Source organism: Odocoileus virginianus, chromosome 7, assembly GCF_023699985.2.
Source record: "Odocoileus virginianus isolate 20LAN1187 ecotype Illinois chromosome 7, Ovbor_1.2, whole genome shotgun sequence".
Classification (NCBI taxonomy): domain Eukaryota; kingdom Metazoa; phylum Chordata; class Mammalia; order Artiodactyla; family Cervidae; genus Odocoileus; species Odocoileus virginianus.
Window position 1 is genome coordinate 58,937,966 of NC_069680.1, and position 21,927 is coordinate 58,959,892.

At 36.8% G+C, this 21,927-nt stretch overlaps 1 protein-coding gene across 3 annotated transcripts in view; it reads left to right on the forward strand.

The window, feature by feature from the left end:
* The first annotated feature begins 3,373 nt into the window (after positions 1–3,373).
* DDX50 (DExD-box helicase 50) overlaps positions 3,374–21,927 on the forward strand; it is a 30,207-nt gene continuing 11,653 nt past the window's right edge. Inside the window, exons 1-8 of one of the 3 annotated variants that reach the window (XR_011488773.1) lie at positions 3,374–3,623; positions 7,179–7,475; positions 9,648–9,723; positions 10,105–10,283; positions 12,541–12,658; positions 12,777–12,962; positions 13,441–13,586; positions 18,370–18,519. Coding sequence is in view for 2 of the 3 variants with exons in the window: in XM_020869864.2 (XP_020725523.1) it covers positions 3,534–3,623; positions 7,179–7,475; positions 9,648–9,723; positions 10,105–10,283; positions 12,541–12,658; positions 12,777–12,962; positions 13,441–13,586; positions 18,370–18,519 (1,242 nt within the window). In the remaining variant the exon portion in view is untranslated. Of the gene's footprint in view, positions 3,624–4,520; positions 5,523–7,178; positions 7,476–9,647; positions 9,724–10,104; positions 10,284–12,540; positions 12,659–12,776; positions 12,963–13,440; positions 13,587–18,369; positions 18,520–21,927 lie in introns of those variants that run through there. The other 2 variants (XM_020869864.2, XM_020869865.2) reach the window with 2 other exon arrangements.

Here is a 21,927-nt window from a genome sequence, read left to right on the forward strand (position 1 = left end):
TTCTCCAGGGGATCTTCCCAACCCAGGGGTTGAACCCAGGTCTCCCCGCATTGCAGATGGATTCTTTACCAGCTGAGCTACCAGGGAAGCCCAAGAATACTGGAGTGGGCAGTCTATCCCTTCTCCAGCCGATCTTCCTGACCCAGGAATTGAACCTTGGTGTCTGGCATTGTAGTGGGTTAGCAGTAGCTATTCCATTTCTTGGGGAATGGTGCCCTCTTCTGAAGAAACTGACTGACTACTCAAGTTTGATTGAAAGTTTGATTGAAAGCTTCTACAAAGTAATTGACTAAAGAAACAGACCTTCTTCCATAGGTTAAACCTTTAAAAAGCTTTCCTAAATAATTTGAATTATGAGCTAGATACATATATAAGTATACATGTGCTAAATAAATATGTTCAAAGCTGTCTCCTTGCCAACAATGTCAAAACCCGAAGCTAAAAGAAATAGAAGTACCTCTGTACATCATCTCTGTTGTATTGTTATATCAGGGGATCCCCCCAATTCCTTGAACTATCAGCAGGAAAGGCATTTTGCCCCTACTTTACTAAAAACCAGGTTTTACAGTTGGCCAAGGTCATGTGGCTAGCAATGGTAGAAACCACCTTTTCTGTTCCCTTTCATATTCTTACTTCTTAGTACTCTCCTCAACCTCTGCCTTCAACATCTCTTGATCCATTTGTAGCTGTCCCTTAAACTATTTCCATGTCCTAACATTTCAAAATGGTGGTTCAATTCTCACATAATCTTGACATGAAGATGGCAAATGGTTCTTTTTACCCTCTACTTTCTATGAAATAAAAATAAAGATCTAGCCCACTAAGGTTTGAGAAAGACCAGAGAGAGAGGCAAGTTTATAAACATCTTGTTTTTATAGAGTTTAATGAGCCAAAACCAAGGCAAGGAAAATCTTATGGAATGTTACAACAGAGCAACAGATGAGGCACTCCGACTCTCAAATTTTGAGAAACTGTATCAGGAACTCTGGCAAAATATTTGGAAAACAAAGATGTTCTAGTAATACTACATTTTGAGTTACTTGTACATTTTATTCATTCTACCCCCTTTGTGTTCCCCCCAATAAATTTCATCATCTGTATAAATATTTTGAGACTTATAAGAGACCAAATATGAAAAAAAGAATTATCCATTCCGTCATCTCCATTCCCAACATTTTCGTTTGATGCCCACTGAGAACACATATGTAGTGGTACTCCAATTTTTTTCAGCTAAGCCACACTTTGGTCAAGTTATTTATGACTCAAGTTTAATTTCCTCACAGTAGCCCTCTCCACCTGACATAGACAGCAGTCAGAGTTTTGATTCAATGAGTTTAGTGCTTAGAATGGTAGGGTTTGTAAAGTGTCCCAAATCATATAAGGTCATTCTAAAAAATACTAATATACTTATTAGTCTCTTGCTTAGGGAGTGTTGAACAGTCTAGTCCTTTTTCAGACCTGTTGTATGACCTCCAACATAACAATGAATGCCAATAATAGTTGAGGCGCTAAAGACTTATTTTATCTGTATTTGATTTTCAACCATAATAACAGCTATTCCTAGGATTATCCCAATTTTGCACGTGACATTCTTAGTCCCATCCACTCCTGTGTTTCTATGCACATCATACCTTGTTGTAGGGCTAAAAAGACTTCACAGTGGTAGAACTGGGAGTGGGTGTGAGAGTGGGACATAAAGGTTTTAGAAAAGCACCAGAGATGCATAGCTATTATGATTTAGGGAGAGAGAAGCATTTTTTCACCATCAACTGAACAACCCACTAGTTGTTCAGTTAACATTACTGACTCCATATGGTCACTTTAGATAAACATATAGCCCCTGATTTCAGGCCAACCCATAATTATACAGAAGACCTGTAGCAATCACAGATTTATCTTTGGGGTTTCAGCTATTCAGGATGAATAATCAAACTCTAGGATATGTCAGTTCAGTTCAGATGCTCAGTCTTGTCCAACTCTTCGGGAACATGTAGCAAATTGAAATGTTGCAAAGACTTAAATTTGATACTCATGTTAAAAAGCTGGTGTGCTAGACATTGTCAAAAGGTTTGTGAGTGCCCCTCCACCTACATCTCAATTTGTCTTTTCTCCACTCAAGAGTAGCTAGGTTGATGAGCTCATGAAGAGATAAAAAGAAAGTCAGAAACAAGCTAGCACCAGTGATGTAAGAAAAGGTATATGCCAAAGAGTTAGCCCTTTGTATTATCAAAAGGTTTCCACTTTTGTTGAAGGTTCTAACTCATGGTCAGTTAATCCCCGTAAGTAAAATCCTTTTATCCATTGCAAATACATAAGCTGTCGAAGACATTTTAGGCTTGTTTCTTTCCTAGATTTCTCCAGATTTTCCCTATTATTCATTCTGTTTCATGGGAACATCTTTCCCAAAACGTTTTGGTAAACTCAAAGCTTTCAGACTGGTGTGGCAGAGAAAGCAAAGATCTGGGATTCAGGAGATGAGCTCTCTAGTCCTCACTGTGCCACTGATAGTGTGACTTAAGCAAAATTAATCCCTCTTAGGGGGTTGTATGCTTAGTCGTTCGGTCGTGTCCCACTCTTTGTGATACATGGACTGCAGCCGCCAGGCTCCTCTGTCCATCAGTATTCTCCAAGCAAAAACACTGGAGTGGGTTGCCATGCCCTCCTCCAGGGGACATTCCCAACCCAGGGATCGAATCCCGGTCTCCCGCATTACAGACGGATTCTTCACCGACTGAACCACCAGGGAGCCCCTTAGGGGGTTAGTTTCCTCTAATGTCAAAAGGGTAAGGTGGGAAGGCCCTAAAATGAACAAAGGGTTAACTTCACAACTAAAACCTTGCGGGAAGGTTGCTCGGCCCTGGCCTTCAATCCAAGCCCACCTACGCCGTTGCAGACCCCACAACGCCCCTTCCCACCAACGCTAGGCGGCTGGCTTCGCGCGTAGCCGTTAGACGTTAACGCCTCACTCCGCAGTGGGCGGGGCCGCGGCTGTCAGCTTCCGGCGGCGAAAAGCAACGCGACGCGTGGCGTTCGCTTAGCTCTGGCACGGGCATGTCCTCCCTTCAGCCAGTCGCTCCTGTGAGCCACGCTCCACCGCAGTTGGGGTTCTCCCCAAAGCTTGCACTGCACGCTGGGAAGCTCCAAATCATCTCCGCTGTGCTGCGAGGAGTTCCGAGTGGGGGAGGGGGAGAGAAAGCGGGAAAAAAAAATGCCGAACATTTAATGCTAATCAGTTTGGGTATCCTTTATGGCGATTGGTCAGGGTTTTACTCTAGAAGCCAATCATTTCAGAATAAGGGTGGGTCAGTCGAGACTCTTAGCATTGATTGGCTGGGAGACGGCGTCGCAAGGAAGGAGTTTAAACTGGGAGTATCCGGGATTATTTTCCCCCGCCGTGCGATGCGTGTTACGGAAATGACGCACGGCCTTGGCCGGGAGGCCGTCCAGCCCCCGCTTCCTTTCACGCTGTCGCTGCCTGTAGGTGGTTGTGGCCACCGTGCCCAGGGGGAGGCGGCAGCAAGCGGTGGAGGCGAATGATGCCTGGGAAACTCCTCTGGGGGGACATTATGGAGCTGGAGGCACCCTTGGAGGAGACCGAGAGCCAGAGGAAGGAGAGGCAAAAGGTGCGCTGAGGATGGGCCGCGCCTCCTGGGCAGCGCCGGCTTGGGCGGGGAGGGAAGTCTCCCTGATGGTCTGTCACCAACCGGGCCGGAGCATCCGAGGGCCTCTCCTCGCGCCGGCCTCGTTCCTGGGAGGTCGCTCTGGAACCATTCCAACCTCCACATCCCCAGCCGGAGAAGGGCAGCACTGGGCTTTGGCCCAGCCTCCCGTGGTCCCCCAGTCCTTCCCGTCGGCGCCTAAGAGATGGGCAGACTCAAGTTTTCATCGCGGAATCAATTCTTTCCTCTTCTTAAGCAGCGAGGCCTGTCGTTTGGTTCTCGTTGGCCGTCTTAGAAGATGATTTAAGAAAAACGATTGCCTTGAATATGTGTAACTTCTCCGTCATCCTGTCCTGTATGCGAGAATCTTGGGGAAAGCGATCTTAGCTTTACAAACCTCGATAACGGGTCAATAGAGGATTGAGGAAAATGTTACAGCCAACATTGCCAGGATTTGGCTGATGGAGATCATGTGGGTTATTATTATTACTCTTGTTGTTATTACTATTATTATTAATAGTCTTTTCTCTTAGTGTTCTCATTCAATTCACAAATATTTATTGAGCCTAGTTTATACCAGACTTTGCTGGGCACCAAGAAAGTCCCTGCCCTCAAGGAGTCTGTTAAAAGAGTTGCAGAGACTTCCCGCCCCACTTCTCAAGAGACTTAGAGAAAAGGAAACGGAGCTTTGGAGGGTACGAAGCAATATTTGAAGCCTGACACTTGACCAAAGAATGAAAAATACTCTGCATAGCTCCAGAAAGCCGACCCTACCCTTCTGACCTTGTCAACAAGGTAGACTTACCATTCCAGCCAAGCAGTTATTTATTTATTTTTTATTGTGGCAAAATACACGTACCATAAAATTTACATTTACTTCTTAAAATTAATTAATTATTTTTGGCTGCCCTGGCATGTGGGATCTAGTTTCCCAACCAGGAGTTGAGCCAAGGTCCCTTGTGTTGAGAGCGTTGAGTCTTAGCAACTGGACCACCAGGGAAATCCCTAATTGTTTTAAAGTATATAGTTTTGTAGCAGTAAGTAACAGTCACATTTGTTTGCAGACGTCATCTTCATTGATCTCTAGAACTTTTCATTCTCCCAAACTGAAGCTCTGTGCCCATTAAACATCAACCTCCTCAGTTGCCCTGTCTCCCTAGCCTTTGGCATCTACCATTCTCCTCTCTGTCTCTATGCATTTGACTACTCTAGATAACTCCTGTAAGTGAAATCGATCAAGCAGTTATTTTAGTTTTTGCTCCTCCAAAAATACTTGTCCCTCATTTTGCATCCATATCCTGCCCATATGTCAAAGTTCAGTTTGTGTCTGTTACAACCACTTGTTACACATACAGTAATCTCATTCCCCCTTAAAGTCTTGTTCCAGTGCTGGCTTTATAATTTGATTAGCATTTATTATGCACTTCCTTGTAAAAGTTAGCTCATTCTTCCTGTGTGTATCCTTCCCCCAAATTTCCCAAAGATTCTTGAGGGAAATTACCATATCTTTGCCCAGGCTTGTATTTCACTTTATCTTTGTAAATTGGTAGTTTTCACATTGTAGTTTCTCCAGATGTACTCATTGATTTTCCTTTAGTTATGAGAGATAATGAAAGATTTGGAAACAGAGTACCAACTAATAGAAATAGAGCATTCAGATAGTGGTCTGGCATTGAGATGAACTGGGTTTGGATGTGTTGAGATACGGAGCTGGGCCTTAGGTTCTCAGAATTGGAGTGCAGGTTAGGAAAGAAGCCTGGAAATGTATGTTGAAGCCATGAAAATGGCATGAAAGTGTACATAAAGAACAGAGACTTAAGCATCCACAAAAGGAGAAAGAGGAAAACATCGAAGAAGATAGAGGTAAGAGAGTAAAGAGGGGATATTGTGTGTCTTGGAAGCCAAGAAAGTGGAGAATGTTGAGCACAGTGGATCTGATATGGAACAGTGTATTTCATCACCTTGTGATTTTGCGGGCTTGGACCTTCAGGTCTCATTTTACCTTGCTTCATCTCCCTGAAGTGCTGGGCCCAGGAGCAATTCAAACCCCAAGGCTGGGTCTATAAATAATCTTGTTTTTCTATGGAACCTATTGGTTTGATGAGATGTGGGCTAGTTCAGTTAACTAAAGATCAAATGATGTAACATATAACTGTATAGCTTGTATTAACGTAAAGCTCTAATGTTTACAAAGCATTTTCATATATGTTATTCATTTTTCATAGCAACTTTTATTTTATGGATGAGAAGCTTGTACGTGAAAGTATTCTGTATAAAAACTGTAAATCATGGTGAAATATTTTGGTGGTGGTAGTTTTTAATAAGACAAGTTATTACTATGTAATTTATTTTGAACGTTTGACCAAGTAATTTTGAAGTGCTGAATTTCCAAAACATTTCTTGCTGTCTGCCAATATTAAAACGCTGGCTACTAGCTTGGCATTTCAAAACTAAAGTTGCAGAAAGCCACCTCCTTTCCCCCTTTGTAAGTCCTGTTAGCCAATTTTTTTTTTTTTTCTGTTATCCAGATTTTAAAAACTTTAAAAAAATTTCTGGGATTACTAATACAGTTGTCCTTCCATAGGAGTATTAACAATCATGGTTTTATATAAATTGCATACTTTGGTCTCTGTTTATCAGAGTTCAGAGAGGAAGCATGATGTGAAAAGAGCATGGGCTTTCAAGTCAAATAGGACTTTCACTTGCAGGAAATCCCATATGTGGGTCTTTGGCAAGTTACTTATATCTGAGAACTTGTTTCCTCATCTGTAAAATGGCAGAGCTAATACAGGTTCCCTATCCCTTATCCAAAATCCTTGAGGCTAGTTTTGGAATTCAAAACTCCGGGGATTTTTAAAAGGGTAACACCTCAGTAGAGTTTGGGGCCCCCAACCTGTAATCAAACACTTTAATGTTAAATATGAATGTTCATATTGAATGGAATAAATAAAAATTAAAAATAGTTTTATGTTTTTTGAAGTCAAATTTTGCCACAAAATGACTTGAGGTCAGATAAGGTTTTGTCTCCAAATAAGTTACAAAAAAACTTTCGGTTTTCAGAGCATTATGGATATCGGAATTTCGGATAAGGGATTATGGACCTGTACTTCCCTTATAGGGTTGTTATGAAGATTTAAACAAGATAAGCTGAAAACATTTTACACAGTGTTGGGTAGGTACTCAATAAATCTTAATTTCTTTCTTGAAGATATTAGAAATTTCTGCTTTTTAATTTATAGTCTTGGGTTCTCATTCTTTTACTGAAAAGGAATTATTTCAGTTTCCCTTAAATGTTATAATGGGATTAGAGAGGGACTAGAGGCCAAGTCTTAAGAGTGCAAGAGCTGGGATGAGAAAGAAAACAATGGATAGCAACTAGTCTAGAATTCTAGCAGCTAACTTTTTAAGATTGTGATAAATTGAGCTTTGCTGGTTGTGGGGAGTCATACTCGAACTTCTCTAGAGTCTTAAAAGCAGACCTTGTGATCCTCCTGTCACTGCTTCTTTGTTTTTCCACAGAGTGATAGAAGGAAGTCAAGGCACCATTATGACTCAGATGAGAAATCAGAAACAAGAGAAAATGGTGTTACAGATGACTTGGATGCTCCCAAACCCAAAAAAGCTAAAATTAAAGAGAAGCTAAATGGTGACACCGAGGAAGGATGTGATAGACTTTCAGATGAATTTTCTAAATCTCATAAGCCAAGAAGAAAAGATCTATCAAATGGAGATATTGATGAACATGAAAAAAAATCAAAGCGAGTGTCATCTTTAAATAGTTCTACTCATAAATCAAGTGATAATAAACTAGAAGAGGTATGGATATTTTTTGTTTTGCATTTGACATTATTCTTGAAATATAGGATAATTTGATTTTTATAGACTAATTAGAATTGATTCTATAATATTTCCTGCTTAATATCCAATACTCTCAGTTGGACTGGGGGCTCTATAGAGCTGAAACCTGAGCCTTTTTTCCTGTGTTTTTTTTCATTATATTACCTTTTTCTTGGTGCAGAGGTTGGTGGAGAAGGAGTGGTGGTCAAATTTAAACCTTTCCTGTACATTGGGTTCCTAAATAGATTTTCCAAATTGCTTATTGATGGTCACCTACTTGTATTCTTGTGGTTATTTCAGTCCTTGCCAGTACAATTAAATTCTGACTTTTCTGAAAACAGGGTACATAAAAGTCTTATTGATAATGTATATTTTGCCTTATTATTATTGTACTTCTGTAACAATAGCAACTTTAAATGATTTTTAGGTCTTATTGTAATTCAGTCTTAGAGCTGTTTGCTATTTGTAAGCAGAAATGACACATATACAAATGATCTGAAGATCTCTGTTCTCCTGGGTATTAATTTTGGGGGGAGGTATAGAAAACATGCTTAGTATAGAATCTTCATTCCTGGGTCACTGCTTTTATCAGTATTTGTTAGTGTAGGTATTTTCTTGCACTGAATTTATTCAATTTGTATGTTCTTCTAGCAGAGTTCATAGGTTTATCTAGGTATTATAAATTGTCAGTAAATCATTCAGATCTTCAGAAAGAAACAACTTTGAGATGCTTAATAACTTGATACTTAGTATTCTTTATATTTAAGAAATCTGATAGTTGCTGTTAATTTAGATACATTTGAACTGAATGTGCTATCTTTGGGAAGCTTTGAGAGAAGATGTTGAGTCCTTGCTTTACAGTGTCTCCTGCAGTTTGTGAGTTTGCTATCTGTCAGGAAGCACATCTGTTAGAAAGTTGATCTAAGGAAGGCCCTGCAAATCTGAGTTGCTCAGTAGTGGAATATACATCTTGCTGTGTTGGGATTTTTGCCTGCTATACTGCTCTGTATTATAATAGGCTTAACTTTATTATTTTGTTTAGATTATGTTAGAGTTCAGGAATTCTACTTTTAGGAGTTTTCTTTCTAAAGACATAATCATGAGGTGTGCCTAGTTGGGTGAATCAGTATCTTATCACAGTGATGTTGATAATAGCAAAAAATTTAAACATCTTAAATATCTGATAGTAGGCAAATCAGTTTAATAATATGTTGCTATATTCCTGCAATAGAATGCATTGATTCTAGAGAGCATAAGTATGCTAAAAAGATATTCAGTCTATCTTATTAAATGCAAAAAAAAGCAGATTACAAAATAGTGTGTACAGTATGATTTATTTAATTTTAAAATGTATATATGCATAGAGTAAGGATTGGACAAGTATGTGTTTCAAATTTGGTTTTAGCTGACCAGATTGCAGATAACTTTGAAATGTCTTTCTATTAATATGTGGTTTCTAAAATTTCTGCAATGAAAATGTATTATTTTTGTAGTAAATTTTTTTCTTTTAATCTTAAAGTTTATAAAGTAGATATATTGTCTTTGTTTTATATATACATTGACTAATATACAAAGTTTTCAATAGATGTTAAATTATAATATGTATATGTATAACCTGTATATATATGTTAGAGAAATTTTCAAGCTTACAGGAACTTTTCCTTGTATGAGTGAACTAAAATATGCTCTTTAGATTCATAGAACAACTTAACTTTTAGAAACAACTTAGTTTCCTCGTTGCTTAGTTTCTTTAGAGGTTGGCTTATAGTCTGGTGTTAATCTTGTAATTAATACTATCTATATCTGTGAATATGGAGTTATTGAATAACTCTTCTGTAATATCTTAGTCAAGTGGAATTATATTTTGATTTGTGTAGTAAGTGTATGTCTAAAGGAAGTTTTATGTCTGAGTTAATAATTTTTAAATGCTTTATGGGAAAATTATTAAATAAACTTGATGTTTAAAGGGATACTTTTGAGATTAAAAAGAATTTCCCATTAATTTATCTTGTAAGTTACAGTTTTTGCAAGTACTAACTAGAAATTGATTTGCTAGCTCCTTTAGTAAAACTAAAAGCAGTAAATGCATGAAGGATTCTAAATACCTAGTTGGATATGAACTGTATTAGAACTTTGATTTCATTTTGACAGACCCTAACACGTGAACAGAAAGAAGGAGCCTTCTCCAATTTCCCTATTTCTGAAGAGACTATAAAGCTTCTGAAAGGTACAATGAATTTTAATGCATATGCAATTGAAAATCTAAAACTAGATTTTAGAAAACTCTTATACCTTTTCTGACCCAGAGAAAAATGTACAAAACAGAGAAATAGCTTTTATAATTGCAGTTATTTCTACATCATTTTTTGGGTATTCTGATCAGTTTTTAACAAAGAATTAAATGTATTCGTTTAAAGTTGAGACCAATTTTTAAATAATTCCTCTTTGGGGTAGGGATAGTTGTAGATGTTGCCAGGTGGTATATCTTTAGGCACATGTTGATGAATCAGAAATGTTAATTTCAAATAAATGTATTTTTTCTTTTTTTTTTGTATTTTTTCTTAATGCTAGTCTTAAGTAAATATTTCAATGAAATTTCGTTTTACAGGTCGAGGGGTAACATATCTCTTTCCTATTCAAGTTAAGACTTTTGGTCCTGTATATGAAGGAAAAGATTTAATTGCTCAAGCACGGACAGGAACAGGAAAGACATTCTCTTTTGCCATCCCCTTGATTGAAAGACTCCAAAGAAATCAAGAGACAATTAAAAAAAGCCGCTCACCAAAGGTAACCATTATAGGGAGTAAAAGTTTTATACATTACTCTAATGGACAGAGAAAGAAAGAATATACCGGTCTTGGACATTTCTTGCTGGTCCAGTGGTTAGGACTTGGTGCTTCTACTGCCATGGCCCTGGTTCAGTCTCTGGTCAGGGAACCAAGATCCTGCAAGCTGCATGACATGGCCCCCAAAAAAGAAAAAGAAACAGTATACTGGTCTTAAGTTCAAGTGCCCCAAAGATAGAAAAGTTACTCCTGGGGCATAAAGTAAAAATTTGGGGCCTAAAGCAGACGTTTGATTTTTAAGATATATCTCAAGTGAAGCTAAAGTGAGTTATTGCATATGAATGTAATGTTTATGGGTCCATAGATGTCTTTGATAGCTGTATATTATGAAGCCAGCATATCTAATTTCTTCTTTTTTCAGTCCTAACCTTTGCTTTTTTTCTTTTTTTCTAACCTTTGCTTTTAAACAGTGATTTTGCTAGAGGTATTAATTTATTTGGTCATTCAGTAAATAATATTTATTCTATTGATTGACTCTTAGAGTATTATAGAAATGATACTGAAGATCTGTCTTAACAATATCAGTAGTAAAGAACAGAGAGGACCTGGTGAAATTTTGGCCTAAACTTTGGCCTTTTTAGAACCTGTGTTCACTTTCAGGTTCATAAAAGTGCAGGAAAAAAAAAAAACTGTATTGGGACTTGCCTGGCCATCTAGTGGCTAAGACTCCAGGGTTCCACTGCAGGGGTCACAGGTTCAGTCCCTGGTCAGCCACCTATTTGGATCCCCAAATAGTGTGAAAGTAAATTCACATATATGACTATAATTAAATAATAATGGTCTTGGAACAGGACAAATCTTTTTTAGAGAGTTCTGTTTCTTAGGTGAAATTAGGAAGATTGAAAGTAATAGAAATAGGACACAATCCCAACACTATCTTTAAAACTTTCATGCTAGAAGGATGTTACTGGAGATTCCAACTCTGTCACTTCTAGCTATTTGATCTTGGGTGAGACTCAATTTCTCTAAGACTCATGTTCCTCATTTGTAAAATTGGGAAGATAATACCACATCATAGGTTTTTTTGTGTGTGAGGATTAAATGAAATTGTGTAAAGCACTGTTGTTTGCATAATTATAATTGACCCTGTACATTGAAAGGTTATGGCTACCTTTTGTTAAATCTGTAGTTTCAAAATATAAAAAAAGGGAATCGAAGTGTAAATCAATTTCTGTATAACCTGTTTGAAGCATGAGTTTTATTTGCTTAATAAAACAAGTAAGTCTCTTGGAATCCTGTGTAGAAGAAGCTCTTCTCATTAAACACCAAACTGTTAAGTCCATTCTCTGGTGTGTACATGCTAAGTCACTTCAGTTGTGTCTGACTCTTTGAGACCCTATGGACTATGGCCCACCAGGTTCATCTATCCAAGGGATTCTCCAGGCAAGACTACTGGAGTGGGCTGCCATGTCCTTCTCCAGGGGATCTTACCTACCCAGGGATCAAACTCACATCTCTGTACAACTCCTGCATTGGCAGGCGGGCTCTTTACTGCTAGCACCGCCTGGGAAGCCCTCCATTCTTTGGTGCTAGCTACAAATTCCATTTATATGCTACTTGCAATTTAAATAAATTGAACTATTTCTTTTTAAAAAATGGCACATGTTGGACATTCATTCATTCATTCAACAAATATTTTTTGAGCACCTGTTTTGTGCCAGGCACTGTTTGAAGTCCAGGAAATATAGTAGCTCATACTGACATAAATCCCTGCCTTCATGGAGCTTACATTTTAGTGGGCAAGATAGACAGTGAGCAATTATGTAGAATATAAATATTTTATATGGTATAAGTGTTAAAAAGAAACAGTTAATCAGGGTTGGGAGGATATGAAAAGAAGGTTAGGAATCTTTTTGAGAAAGTGACTTTTGAAAAGAGATCTGAAGGAAGTAATGGTGGTTTTCAGTCCCTAAGTTGTGTCCAAGTCTTGTGACCCTGTGGACTATAGCCTGCCAGGCTCCTTATCCATGAAATTTTCCAGGCAAGAATACTGGAGTGGGTTGCCGTTTCCTTCTCCAGAAGGAAGTAAAGGAGGATATAATAAACATAAGCCGTCCTTGTTATTGTTTGTGCTCTGTCTTTAAATACTATGACATTAATGATGAGATTTCTAGTTTTAAATGCTTCTTAAAAACTCTCAGTTTGAATTTAGAGATCTATAGAAATTTATCTTTTTGTTTTTAAAACCTTTTGCTCAGGTACTTGTTTTGGCTCCTACAAGGGAACTGGCAAACCAAGTAGCCAAAGACTTCAAAGATATAACTAGGAAACTCAGTGTGGCATGTTTCTATGGTGGAACATCATATCAAAGCCAAAGTGAGTAACTGTATATGATGGTAGCACAAAGATCTATTTGCTACTGAAATAAAAAAAGTATGATGCGAAAATCTATATTTGAATTTTATATATTACTGATATTTCTCTCCTCTCACAGTTAATCATATTCGAAATGGTATTGACATCTTGGTTGGGACCCCAGGTCGTATCAAAGACCATCTGCAGAGCGGCCGATTAGATCTTTCTAAACTGCGCCATGTTGTGCTTGATGAAGTGGATCAAATGTTAGATTTAGGTTTTGCTGAACAAGTTGAAGACATTCTCCATGAGTCCTACAAAACTGGTATATACTAATTCAAAATAAGCACATTTAGCAATTATTCTCTTATCTAAAAGCTTATGAGTTGTTTATTTTATAATTTTTAATATTAATACATGTCCCCAGTGTTCTAACAAAACTAAAAGTATTTGGTATATTTTTTTCTGAACAAGAATGCTTAATAGTATACATTAATCATTTTCTTCACTTTCCATGTTTTCTTACATGTATTATTTTATAGGAGTAGTTTTACTAACTTATTTTACTGATTTCGTTGCTCATTGTTCTTTCTTAAATTTGCATCTTCCGCTTCGGTTCAGTTTCTTCATATTTTCCCTCAGTTTTGAAAGTTGAAAGTTTTAATAACTGCAGTAAAGTTCAAAATTCACCCCAAGTTTTGAATTTTTCATTATTTCTTTGAAGTTTGGGGGGATTTTTAAGAGCTGACTATCTTGTGGGATATTAAGAAATAAAGCATTTGATTTCTTTTTGTTTATTTAAGATTCTGAAGACAATCCTCAGACTTTACTTTTTTCTGCAACTTGCCCACAGTGGGTATACAAAGTTGCAAAAAAATACATGAAATCCAGATATGAACAGGTTGACCTTGTTGGGAAAATGACTCAAAAGGCTGCAACTACTGTAGAAGTAAGTAGCTTTCCATTGTGATAGATTTTAGCTTTTAGTTGGTGTTTTGAAATTTGTTGAAGCTAAACATGTTTTGGGTACCAATTCAGGCCAAATCTTTTGTTTTTGGTCCTTAGTCAATAAGATGCCTAGGTATTTCTATAGTCTAAGACTGAGGAGCAGAGTAAAATAGGGGAAAACGTTTGCAAACAGGCAAGTCCTAACAGGAGAGAGATACAAATATCCATAGAGACAGATTTAAAGTATGTAGAATGTGAGAATTGAGGTGATTATTCACAGTTTGCTGGTGTTGGGATAATTTATTAAAGCTTAGGTGGAATAAAGATCCTTATTTCATAACCTGTACCAACAGTATTCACCAATATTTAAAAAAATTAAGCCATAAAATAATTTTCGGCAGTTTGTAGATAATTATTTGATTTCAGAGAGGGAAGACTTTTCTAGACATAAAGATAGAAGACACCATAAAGGAAAAGCTTTATAATTTTGACTTTATGAAAATTTAAACTTGTAGTATATATTTTTTAAGAGAATTAAGGTAATATTTGCAATATTTTTGACAAGTATGTATCACATGTCACCTTTACATTTGATAGATGTACATATATGTGTACGTAGATAAAAATAGTCCAAATGAACAAGAGTATGATCTATAAACACAACATAATGGCTAAAAAGAATGAATTTGAATGATAAAACCAGATTACAAAATTCTCAGTACAGAATCATACTATTTTAAAAGATACACAGATAGTCTTAAATAGATTCTTTAGATATTTATAGGTGGATAGGTGGGAAGGATAAGCATCAAACTAATAATAATGATTACTTCTGGGAAAGAAGAGCTCTTTAAAAACAAACAAACCCACAAAGTTACCATCACAGTAGAAAAAACCAATTTTTAAAAATATCTTTAAATAGCTAGTGTTCACATTATCCTAGTTGTCCTTTTTTTGGTAGGTAGTTCGTTTGAATATGGATTCACATAAGATCCTTATATTGCTACTGGTTTATGTGTGTTTTAATTTTTTTTTATTCTTGTGTTGAACGTTTACTCACCATATCGTTTTCTTTTTTAAAATTGAAATATAGTTGATGTGCAATATTATGTTAGTTTCAGGTGTACTAACATAGTGATCTGATATTTGCATATGTTAGGAAATGGTCACCACAAGAAATCTGATAACCATCTGTTCCCATACTCAGTTGTTGCAATATTTTTGACCATATTCCTTATGCTGTATATTGCATCCCTTTGGCTTATTTATTTTATAACAAGGAGTTTTTACCTATCGATCCCCGTCACCTGTTTCAAGTCCCCTCCCCCCAACTTTGGCACTTCAAAACAGTACCACTGTTTTGAATTTTGTATCTATGTTTCTGTTTTCATTTGTTTTGTTTTGTTTTTTAGGATTCCACATATAAGTGAGATCATACAATATTTGTCTTTCTCTGTCTGACATTTTCTAGATTCATCCATGTCGTTGAAAATGGCAAGGTTTCGTTTTCTTATTTATCATTGAGTAATATTCCATCGTATATATCTTTTTTATCCAATTATCTATTAAATCTTTTAAGTATAGATTCCTCTGTCTCTTCTTTGCAGTTTTTAATTGAATAAAAGATTGTCTTTCAAGTTTCCCATAGTTTCAGTTTTGTTGATTTGCAACTCTGGTGTTAGTTAACATGTTCCTCTGCTTTAATATTCCTGTGAGTTAATGGTTAGATTGTCAGGCTTGACCAGATTCAGGATCTTTTTATTTTTATTTATTTGTTAGGTTGGTGCAGACGTAATTATGTTTTGGGACTGTGAATTTTAAATCAATACAGCTAGGTTCAGACACATCTTTATTAATCAAAATAAGAACCATTTCAATCAACACATTTTTGCCAACAAGAAATAAGTTTACTTATTCTTGTAGCATAAAAATCCATGCTTTGGGATTCAGTGAACTCTTGGAAAGCATTTTCTTCATCCTGCTGATTGTGGAAGCGTTTTCCCTACAAAAAGTTGTCAAGATGCTTGAAGAAGTGGTAGTCGGTGGCAAGAGGTCAGGTGAATGTGGCAAATGAGGCAGAGCTTCATAGTTCAACTTTTGAGTGTTGGTCGTGCAGTGTGCAGTCAGATGTTGTCATGGAGAAGAATTGGACCCCTTCTTTTGACCAATGCTGGTGGCAGGCGTTGCAGTTTTCAGTGCTTTTCATTGATTTGTCAAGCATACTTCTCAGATGTAATGATTTCGCCAGGATTCAGAAAGCTATAGTGGATAAGATGGGCAGCAGACTACCAAACAATGACCATGATCTTCTGGTGCAACTTTGGCTTTGGAAGTGCTTCGGAGCTTCTTCTGAGTCCCAACTACCAAGCTGATCGTCACTGGCTGTCTTGTAAAATCCACTTTTCATTGCACGTCATAATCCGATCGAGAGATGGTTCGTTGTTTGTTCTATAGAATAAGAGAAGACAACACTTCACAATGATGATTTAAAAAAAATTTTTGGTCAGCTCATGAGGCATCCACTTATCAAGCTTTTTCACCTTTCCAGTTTGTTTCAAATGCGAAACAACTATAGAATGGTCAACTTTTGAGTTCTTCGGCAACATCTTGTGCAGTTGTAAGAGGATCAGGTTTGATAAACCCTCTCAATTGGTTGTTGCCGACTTCCATGGCCAGCCACAATGCTCCTCATCTTCAGGGCTTTTGTCTCCTTTGCAGAACTACTTGAACCACTACTACACTGTATGTTCGTTCTTGGGCCAAATGTGTTGTTGATGTTGTGAGTTGTCTCTGCTGTTTTATGACCCATTTTGAACTCAAATAAGAAAATTGCTTGAATTTGCTTTTTTGTGTAACATCATTTCCATAGTCTAAAATAAGTATAAAATAAGTAATAAGTTATTAGCAAAAAACCCCCATAAAGCGAGAAATGCACAGCAAAATGATGTATAAGATAACCTCATTTAGAATGTAGTCCAATATCAAATGGCAGATTTCAACAATGCAGAAACCATTATTACTTTTGCACCGACCTGATATTTAAAACTGTATTTAGAGCTGTGCTGGTCACTGTTGCCGCGTGGGTTTTTCTTTAGTTGCAGCGAGTGGGGCTTCTCTCTGGTTGTGGTATGCGGCTTCTCGTTGTGGTGGCTTCTCTTGCTGCAGAACTCTGGCGCTGGGCTGTGCAAGCTTCCGTAGTCGTGGCACGTGAGCTCTGTAGTTACGGCTCTGGGGCTCTAGAGCGCAAGCTCAATAGTTGTGGCGCACTCGATGTGGGATCTTCCTGGATCTGGGATTGAACCCTGGTGTCCTGCATTTGGCAGGCATATTTTTTTTTACCACTGAGCCACCAGGGAAGCCCTGCTTTTTTATTTTTATTTTTGGGAGGTGGAGAGGAAGAAGCAAGACTTTGATTTACCTGGTAGAGATGATTCTTAATTTTCTTCTTTGTGCTTGGTGTGTTTTCCATGTGTTCGATAATTAATTGTTTTAAACAATTTTATTGAGATATAGTATGTTAAAATGAATAGATTTAAAATGTTACAGTAGATTTTTCCTTAACATTTTATCATGAAGACTTTCAAACACTGAAAGCTGAGAGAATTTTATAGTGAACACCCATGTACCCATCAGCTAGATTCTGCCAGTAATATTTTGCTGTATTTGCTTATTGCCTGTCTACTCATCCCTTATATCAATCTGATTTTTTAATTTACTTCAAATTACAGAAATTATATACTTCCCTGTAAGTTGTTTTTGTTTTTTGGCTATACTATGCCGCTTGCAGGATCTTAGTTTAGGGATTGAACTCTTGCCCTCAGCAGTGAAAGCGTGGAATTCTAACCACTGGACTGACACTGAATTCCCTTCCCATGAGTATTTTAGTGTGCATATCTTTAGCTAGATTTCAATATTTACAATTTTTTGAGTTGAAGTAAAATTCATATAGCTAAAATTAAACACTTTGAAGTGTGCAATTCAGAGTCATTTAGTACATTCATGGTATTATACAACCATTGCTTCTATTTACTTCCAAAACACTTCGTTACTTGGAAAGGAAATCCTGTAGCTGTTAAGCAGTCACTGTCCATTCCCACCTTATCCTCGCCCCAGGCAGCCACCAATCTTCTCTCTGTCTCTATGGATTTACCTCTTCTGGATATTTCATATAAATGTAATCATTACAACATGTGGCTTTTTTGTGTTGGACTTCTTTGACTTAGCATAATGTTTTTGAGATTCATCCACCTAATATTTACAGTTTTTAAGATAAGATTTACATACAACAAAATGCAAGATTTTAAGTGTACATTTGCTTCCTTTTGGTAGATTCATGCATGTGTGCAACCCAAACCCCTATCAAAACAAAGAATACTATACCATCATCACAGAAAGCTCCCCCTGCCCCTGCCCATTCCCCTTTCAGAGGCAACCCACTGTTGTGTTTTTTCCATCATAGATTAGTTTTGCCTGTTCTAAAACTTCATATAAATGGTATCATGTGTACTCTTTTTATGTAAGGCTTCGTTCACCTAGGATATGTTTTGAGATTCATCTATATTGTTGTACAGATCACTAGTTGGTTCCTTTTAATTGCTGAATAGTATTCCACTGTATAAGTGTACTACAGTTTGCCTGTTGTTTCACTAAGTGTCATCAGGGAGTATCATTGTCTTATTGTCTTCCAGGAAGACCAATTCTTGAGCAAATAGAAATAAATGTAGAAAAGAAATCTTTTCAGTAATTTGAATGAAGCAGATATTTGACATTTTCTTTCCTTAAAGCATTTGGCCATCCAGTGCCACTGGTCTCAGAGACCAGCAGTTATTGGAGATGTCCTTCAAGTCTACAGTGGGTCTGAAGGGAGGGCTATTATCTTCTGTGAGACCAAAAAGAATGTAACTGAAATGGCCATGAATCCACACATAAAACAGGTAAGTCTTTTTTCATGCTTTCTTTAATTGAGATTATAGATTATGAATCACTGAGTAAAAAAGTCATGTCCTTTGTAGTCTAGGTTTGATTGTCATTCTTAGAGTTGAGTCTAATTCAGAAAGACGTTAGAGCCAGCCTCTCATGATCTGTTAAGTCAGGATTGAATTCTGTCCATTTTTATTTTTTTTAAATATATGATTTCTAAATCCTCTTGCAACTCTTTATTTATTTGGCTATGCTGGATCTTAGTCGTGGCATGTGAGATCTTCAGTTGTAGCATATGGGATCTAGTTCCCTGCCCAGAGATTGAACCCACCCCCCCTGCATTGGGCATATGGAGTCTTAGCTGCTTGACCACCAGGAAAATCCTGAATTCTATCCATTTTCATCAGAAGTTTTCTTAAGACTTTGAAAATGTGATCTTGAAAACACAAAAGAGGGAAACAAGATGAGTTTCTATGGATAAGAGTGGGTTATGTTGTAGAGTTGTGTGTAAGTTGAAACACAAATATTTACTGAATGAATGGGTCAGAACACTGAATCCTTATGTCTTTTTTAAGATTTTGTAATAGAAAATTTCAGACTTATCTAAGATATATACAGAAGTTGACAGTGTCATGAGCCCCTGTGTATTTGTTTCTCAGCTGCAACAATTACTTTATCCAAATGCCCCCTCACTTCTTGTGCCTTAATTAGTCTGATGCAAATGCTAGATAACATGTTATTATGCCCAGAAATATTTGGGTATGTATTTCTAAAATAAAAGGATTATTTTTTTAAAAACTCACAATACTGTTAATGACATCTAAAAAATTAATAGTAATTAATATCTTTAAATATCAGTCTTCAAATTCTCTATTGCTTCATGCATGCATGCTTTGTTTTTTCTTTTATGGCTTTTTTTTTTTAATCTGAATCCAAATAAGTGATTTCATTAAATCTCTTCAATACATGGATTCTTCTGTTTCTTCTTATAGCTTTTTAAATTATTTAAGAAACCAAGTTTTCATGAGTGATACCATTTAACAGAAAATAGTATGCTGCTGCTTTCTGTATTTCCTGTAAATTGAGGTTGGTTGGTTTGTGCAAAGTTATTTCATAGATGATATACTTCCATTTGGAGATGTAATATCTAGTTCTTTTTCCTTTTTATGATATTAACATCTATTGGTAACAACACCATTGGCCTTTGTATCAATGTCTCTTCAGTCATTTTTGCTGTCACTTAGTATCTAGAAGATTCCCAAGGAAGGGCTCATGATTCACTTTTCACTCTCATGCATTGGAGAAGGAAATGGCAAGTTGCCCACTCCAGTGTTCTTGCCTGGAGAATCCCAGGGACAGAGGAGCCTGGTAGGCTGCCGTCTCTGGGGTTGCAAGAGTCGGACACAACTGAAGTGACTTAGTAGTAGTAGTAGTAGTATTGATGATAGCTTGTTTGTAACTTTAAAATCATTTTGGATGGATATAAAATTCTTGGTTTACCTTTTCCTTCAGTATCTTAAATATGTTTTCCATTGGAATAAAGCATACTATAAAAAGTCTGACACCAGTCTGATTTTTTCCTGTTATAAATGATTGATTTAGTTTTTTTGCCTGAATACAAACGTGTTGTTTCCTTTTTCTTTAAAAATCAGTAGTTACACTAGAATTTATTTCGGTGTTGTTCACTTTTTATGAGTGCACAGTGCACACAATTTGTAGTTTCAAATATAAGTATTTTTAAATGTCAGCAAAATTTCTTGAATTCTAATTTTTCTGGTATTTGGTTTGTCTGATTGCTTTGGTTTTTTTCTTCAAGGACTCCTGTTATACATATGTTGGCTCTTTTTGCCTCTTTTATCACTTGATAACAGATTTTTAAAATCTTTATTTAAATTTTCAAACTTTTCAAAATTAAGGCATCATTTGTTTTATTCAATCAGTCTTGTATTCCTTCCAGTGTAGTCTTCATTTGTGAAAAGTCTTTGCCTTTTATTTCTACCTCTTAGTCATTTCATCCCATATTTTACTTTTTCTCATTCTGATTTTTCTTGTTCTGTCATATATCATATATTTAAAAATTTTCTTTTAGCTCATTCAGAAATATAATATATACTCTTTATCTGTTTTGCAGGCATGCCTTTCTAGAGCTCTTTCATTGTTTTGGTGAATATTTTTATTTGTCCCCTTATAATTACTTTCTATAGTATTTAACCATAACCCGTTCTGTTGCTCATTTTTATTTATTTTTTTTTTATTTTTTATTTTTTTTTAAATTTTTATTAGTTGGAGGCTAATTACTTTACATCATTACAGTAGTTTTTGTTATACATTGAAATGAATCAGCCATGGATTTACATGTATTCCCCATCCCAGTCCCCCCTCCCACCTCCCTCTCCACCCGATCCCTCTGGGTCTTCCCAGCACACCAGGCCCGAGCACTTGTCTCATGTACCCAACCTGAGCTGGTTATCTGTTTCACCCTAGATAATATACATGTTTCAATGCTGTTCTTTTGAAACATCCCACCCTCGCCTTCTCCCAGAGTCCACAAGTCTGTTCTATACATCTGAGTCTCTTTTTCTGTTTTGCATATAGGGTTATCGTTATCATCTTTCTAAAGTCCATATATATGTGTTAGTATACTGTAATGGTCTTTATCTTTCTGGCTTACTTCGCTCTGTATAATGGGCTCCAGTTTCATCCATCTCATTAGAACTGATTCAAATGAATTCTTTTTAATGGCTGAGTAATATTCCATGGTGTATATGTACCACAGCTTCCTCATCCATTCGTCTGCTGATGGGCATCTGGGTTGCTTCCATGTCCTGCCTATTATAAACAGTGCTGCGATGAACATTGGGGTGCACGTGTCTCTTTCAGATCTGGTTTCCTTGGTGTGTATGCCCAGAAGTGGGATTGCTGGGTCATATGGCAGTTCTATTTCCAGCTTTTTAAGGAATCTCCACACTGTTTTCCATAGTGGCTGTACTAATTTGCATTCCCACCAACAGTGTAAGAGGGTTCCCTTTTCTCCACACCCTCTCCAGCATTTATTGCTTGTAGACTTTTGGATAGCAGCCATCCTGACTGGCGTATAATGGTACCTCATTGTGGTTTTGATTTGCATTTCTCTGATAATGAGTGATGTTGAGCATCTTTTCATGTGTTTGTTAGCCATCTGTATGTCTTCCTTGGAGAAATGTCTGTTGAGTTCTTTGGCCCATTTTTTGATTGAGTCATTTATTTTTCTGGAGTTGTGTTGCTCATTTTTAAATGGGATTAATCTTTTCAAACTTTTGATGAGGAGCTATGGGTCAGAATAGTTTTCTCACTTCACAGGTCTAGAACTGCCTCTTTTATTTTTGATAGTATTTAAGAATACAGTCTACAAAGTATATCTCAGTAAAGTTGTTTTAAAAAAG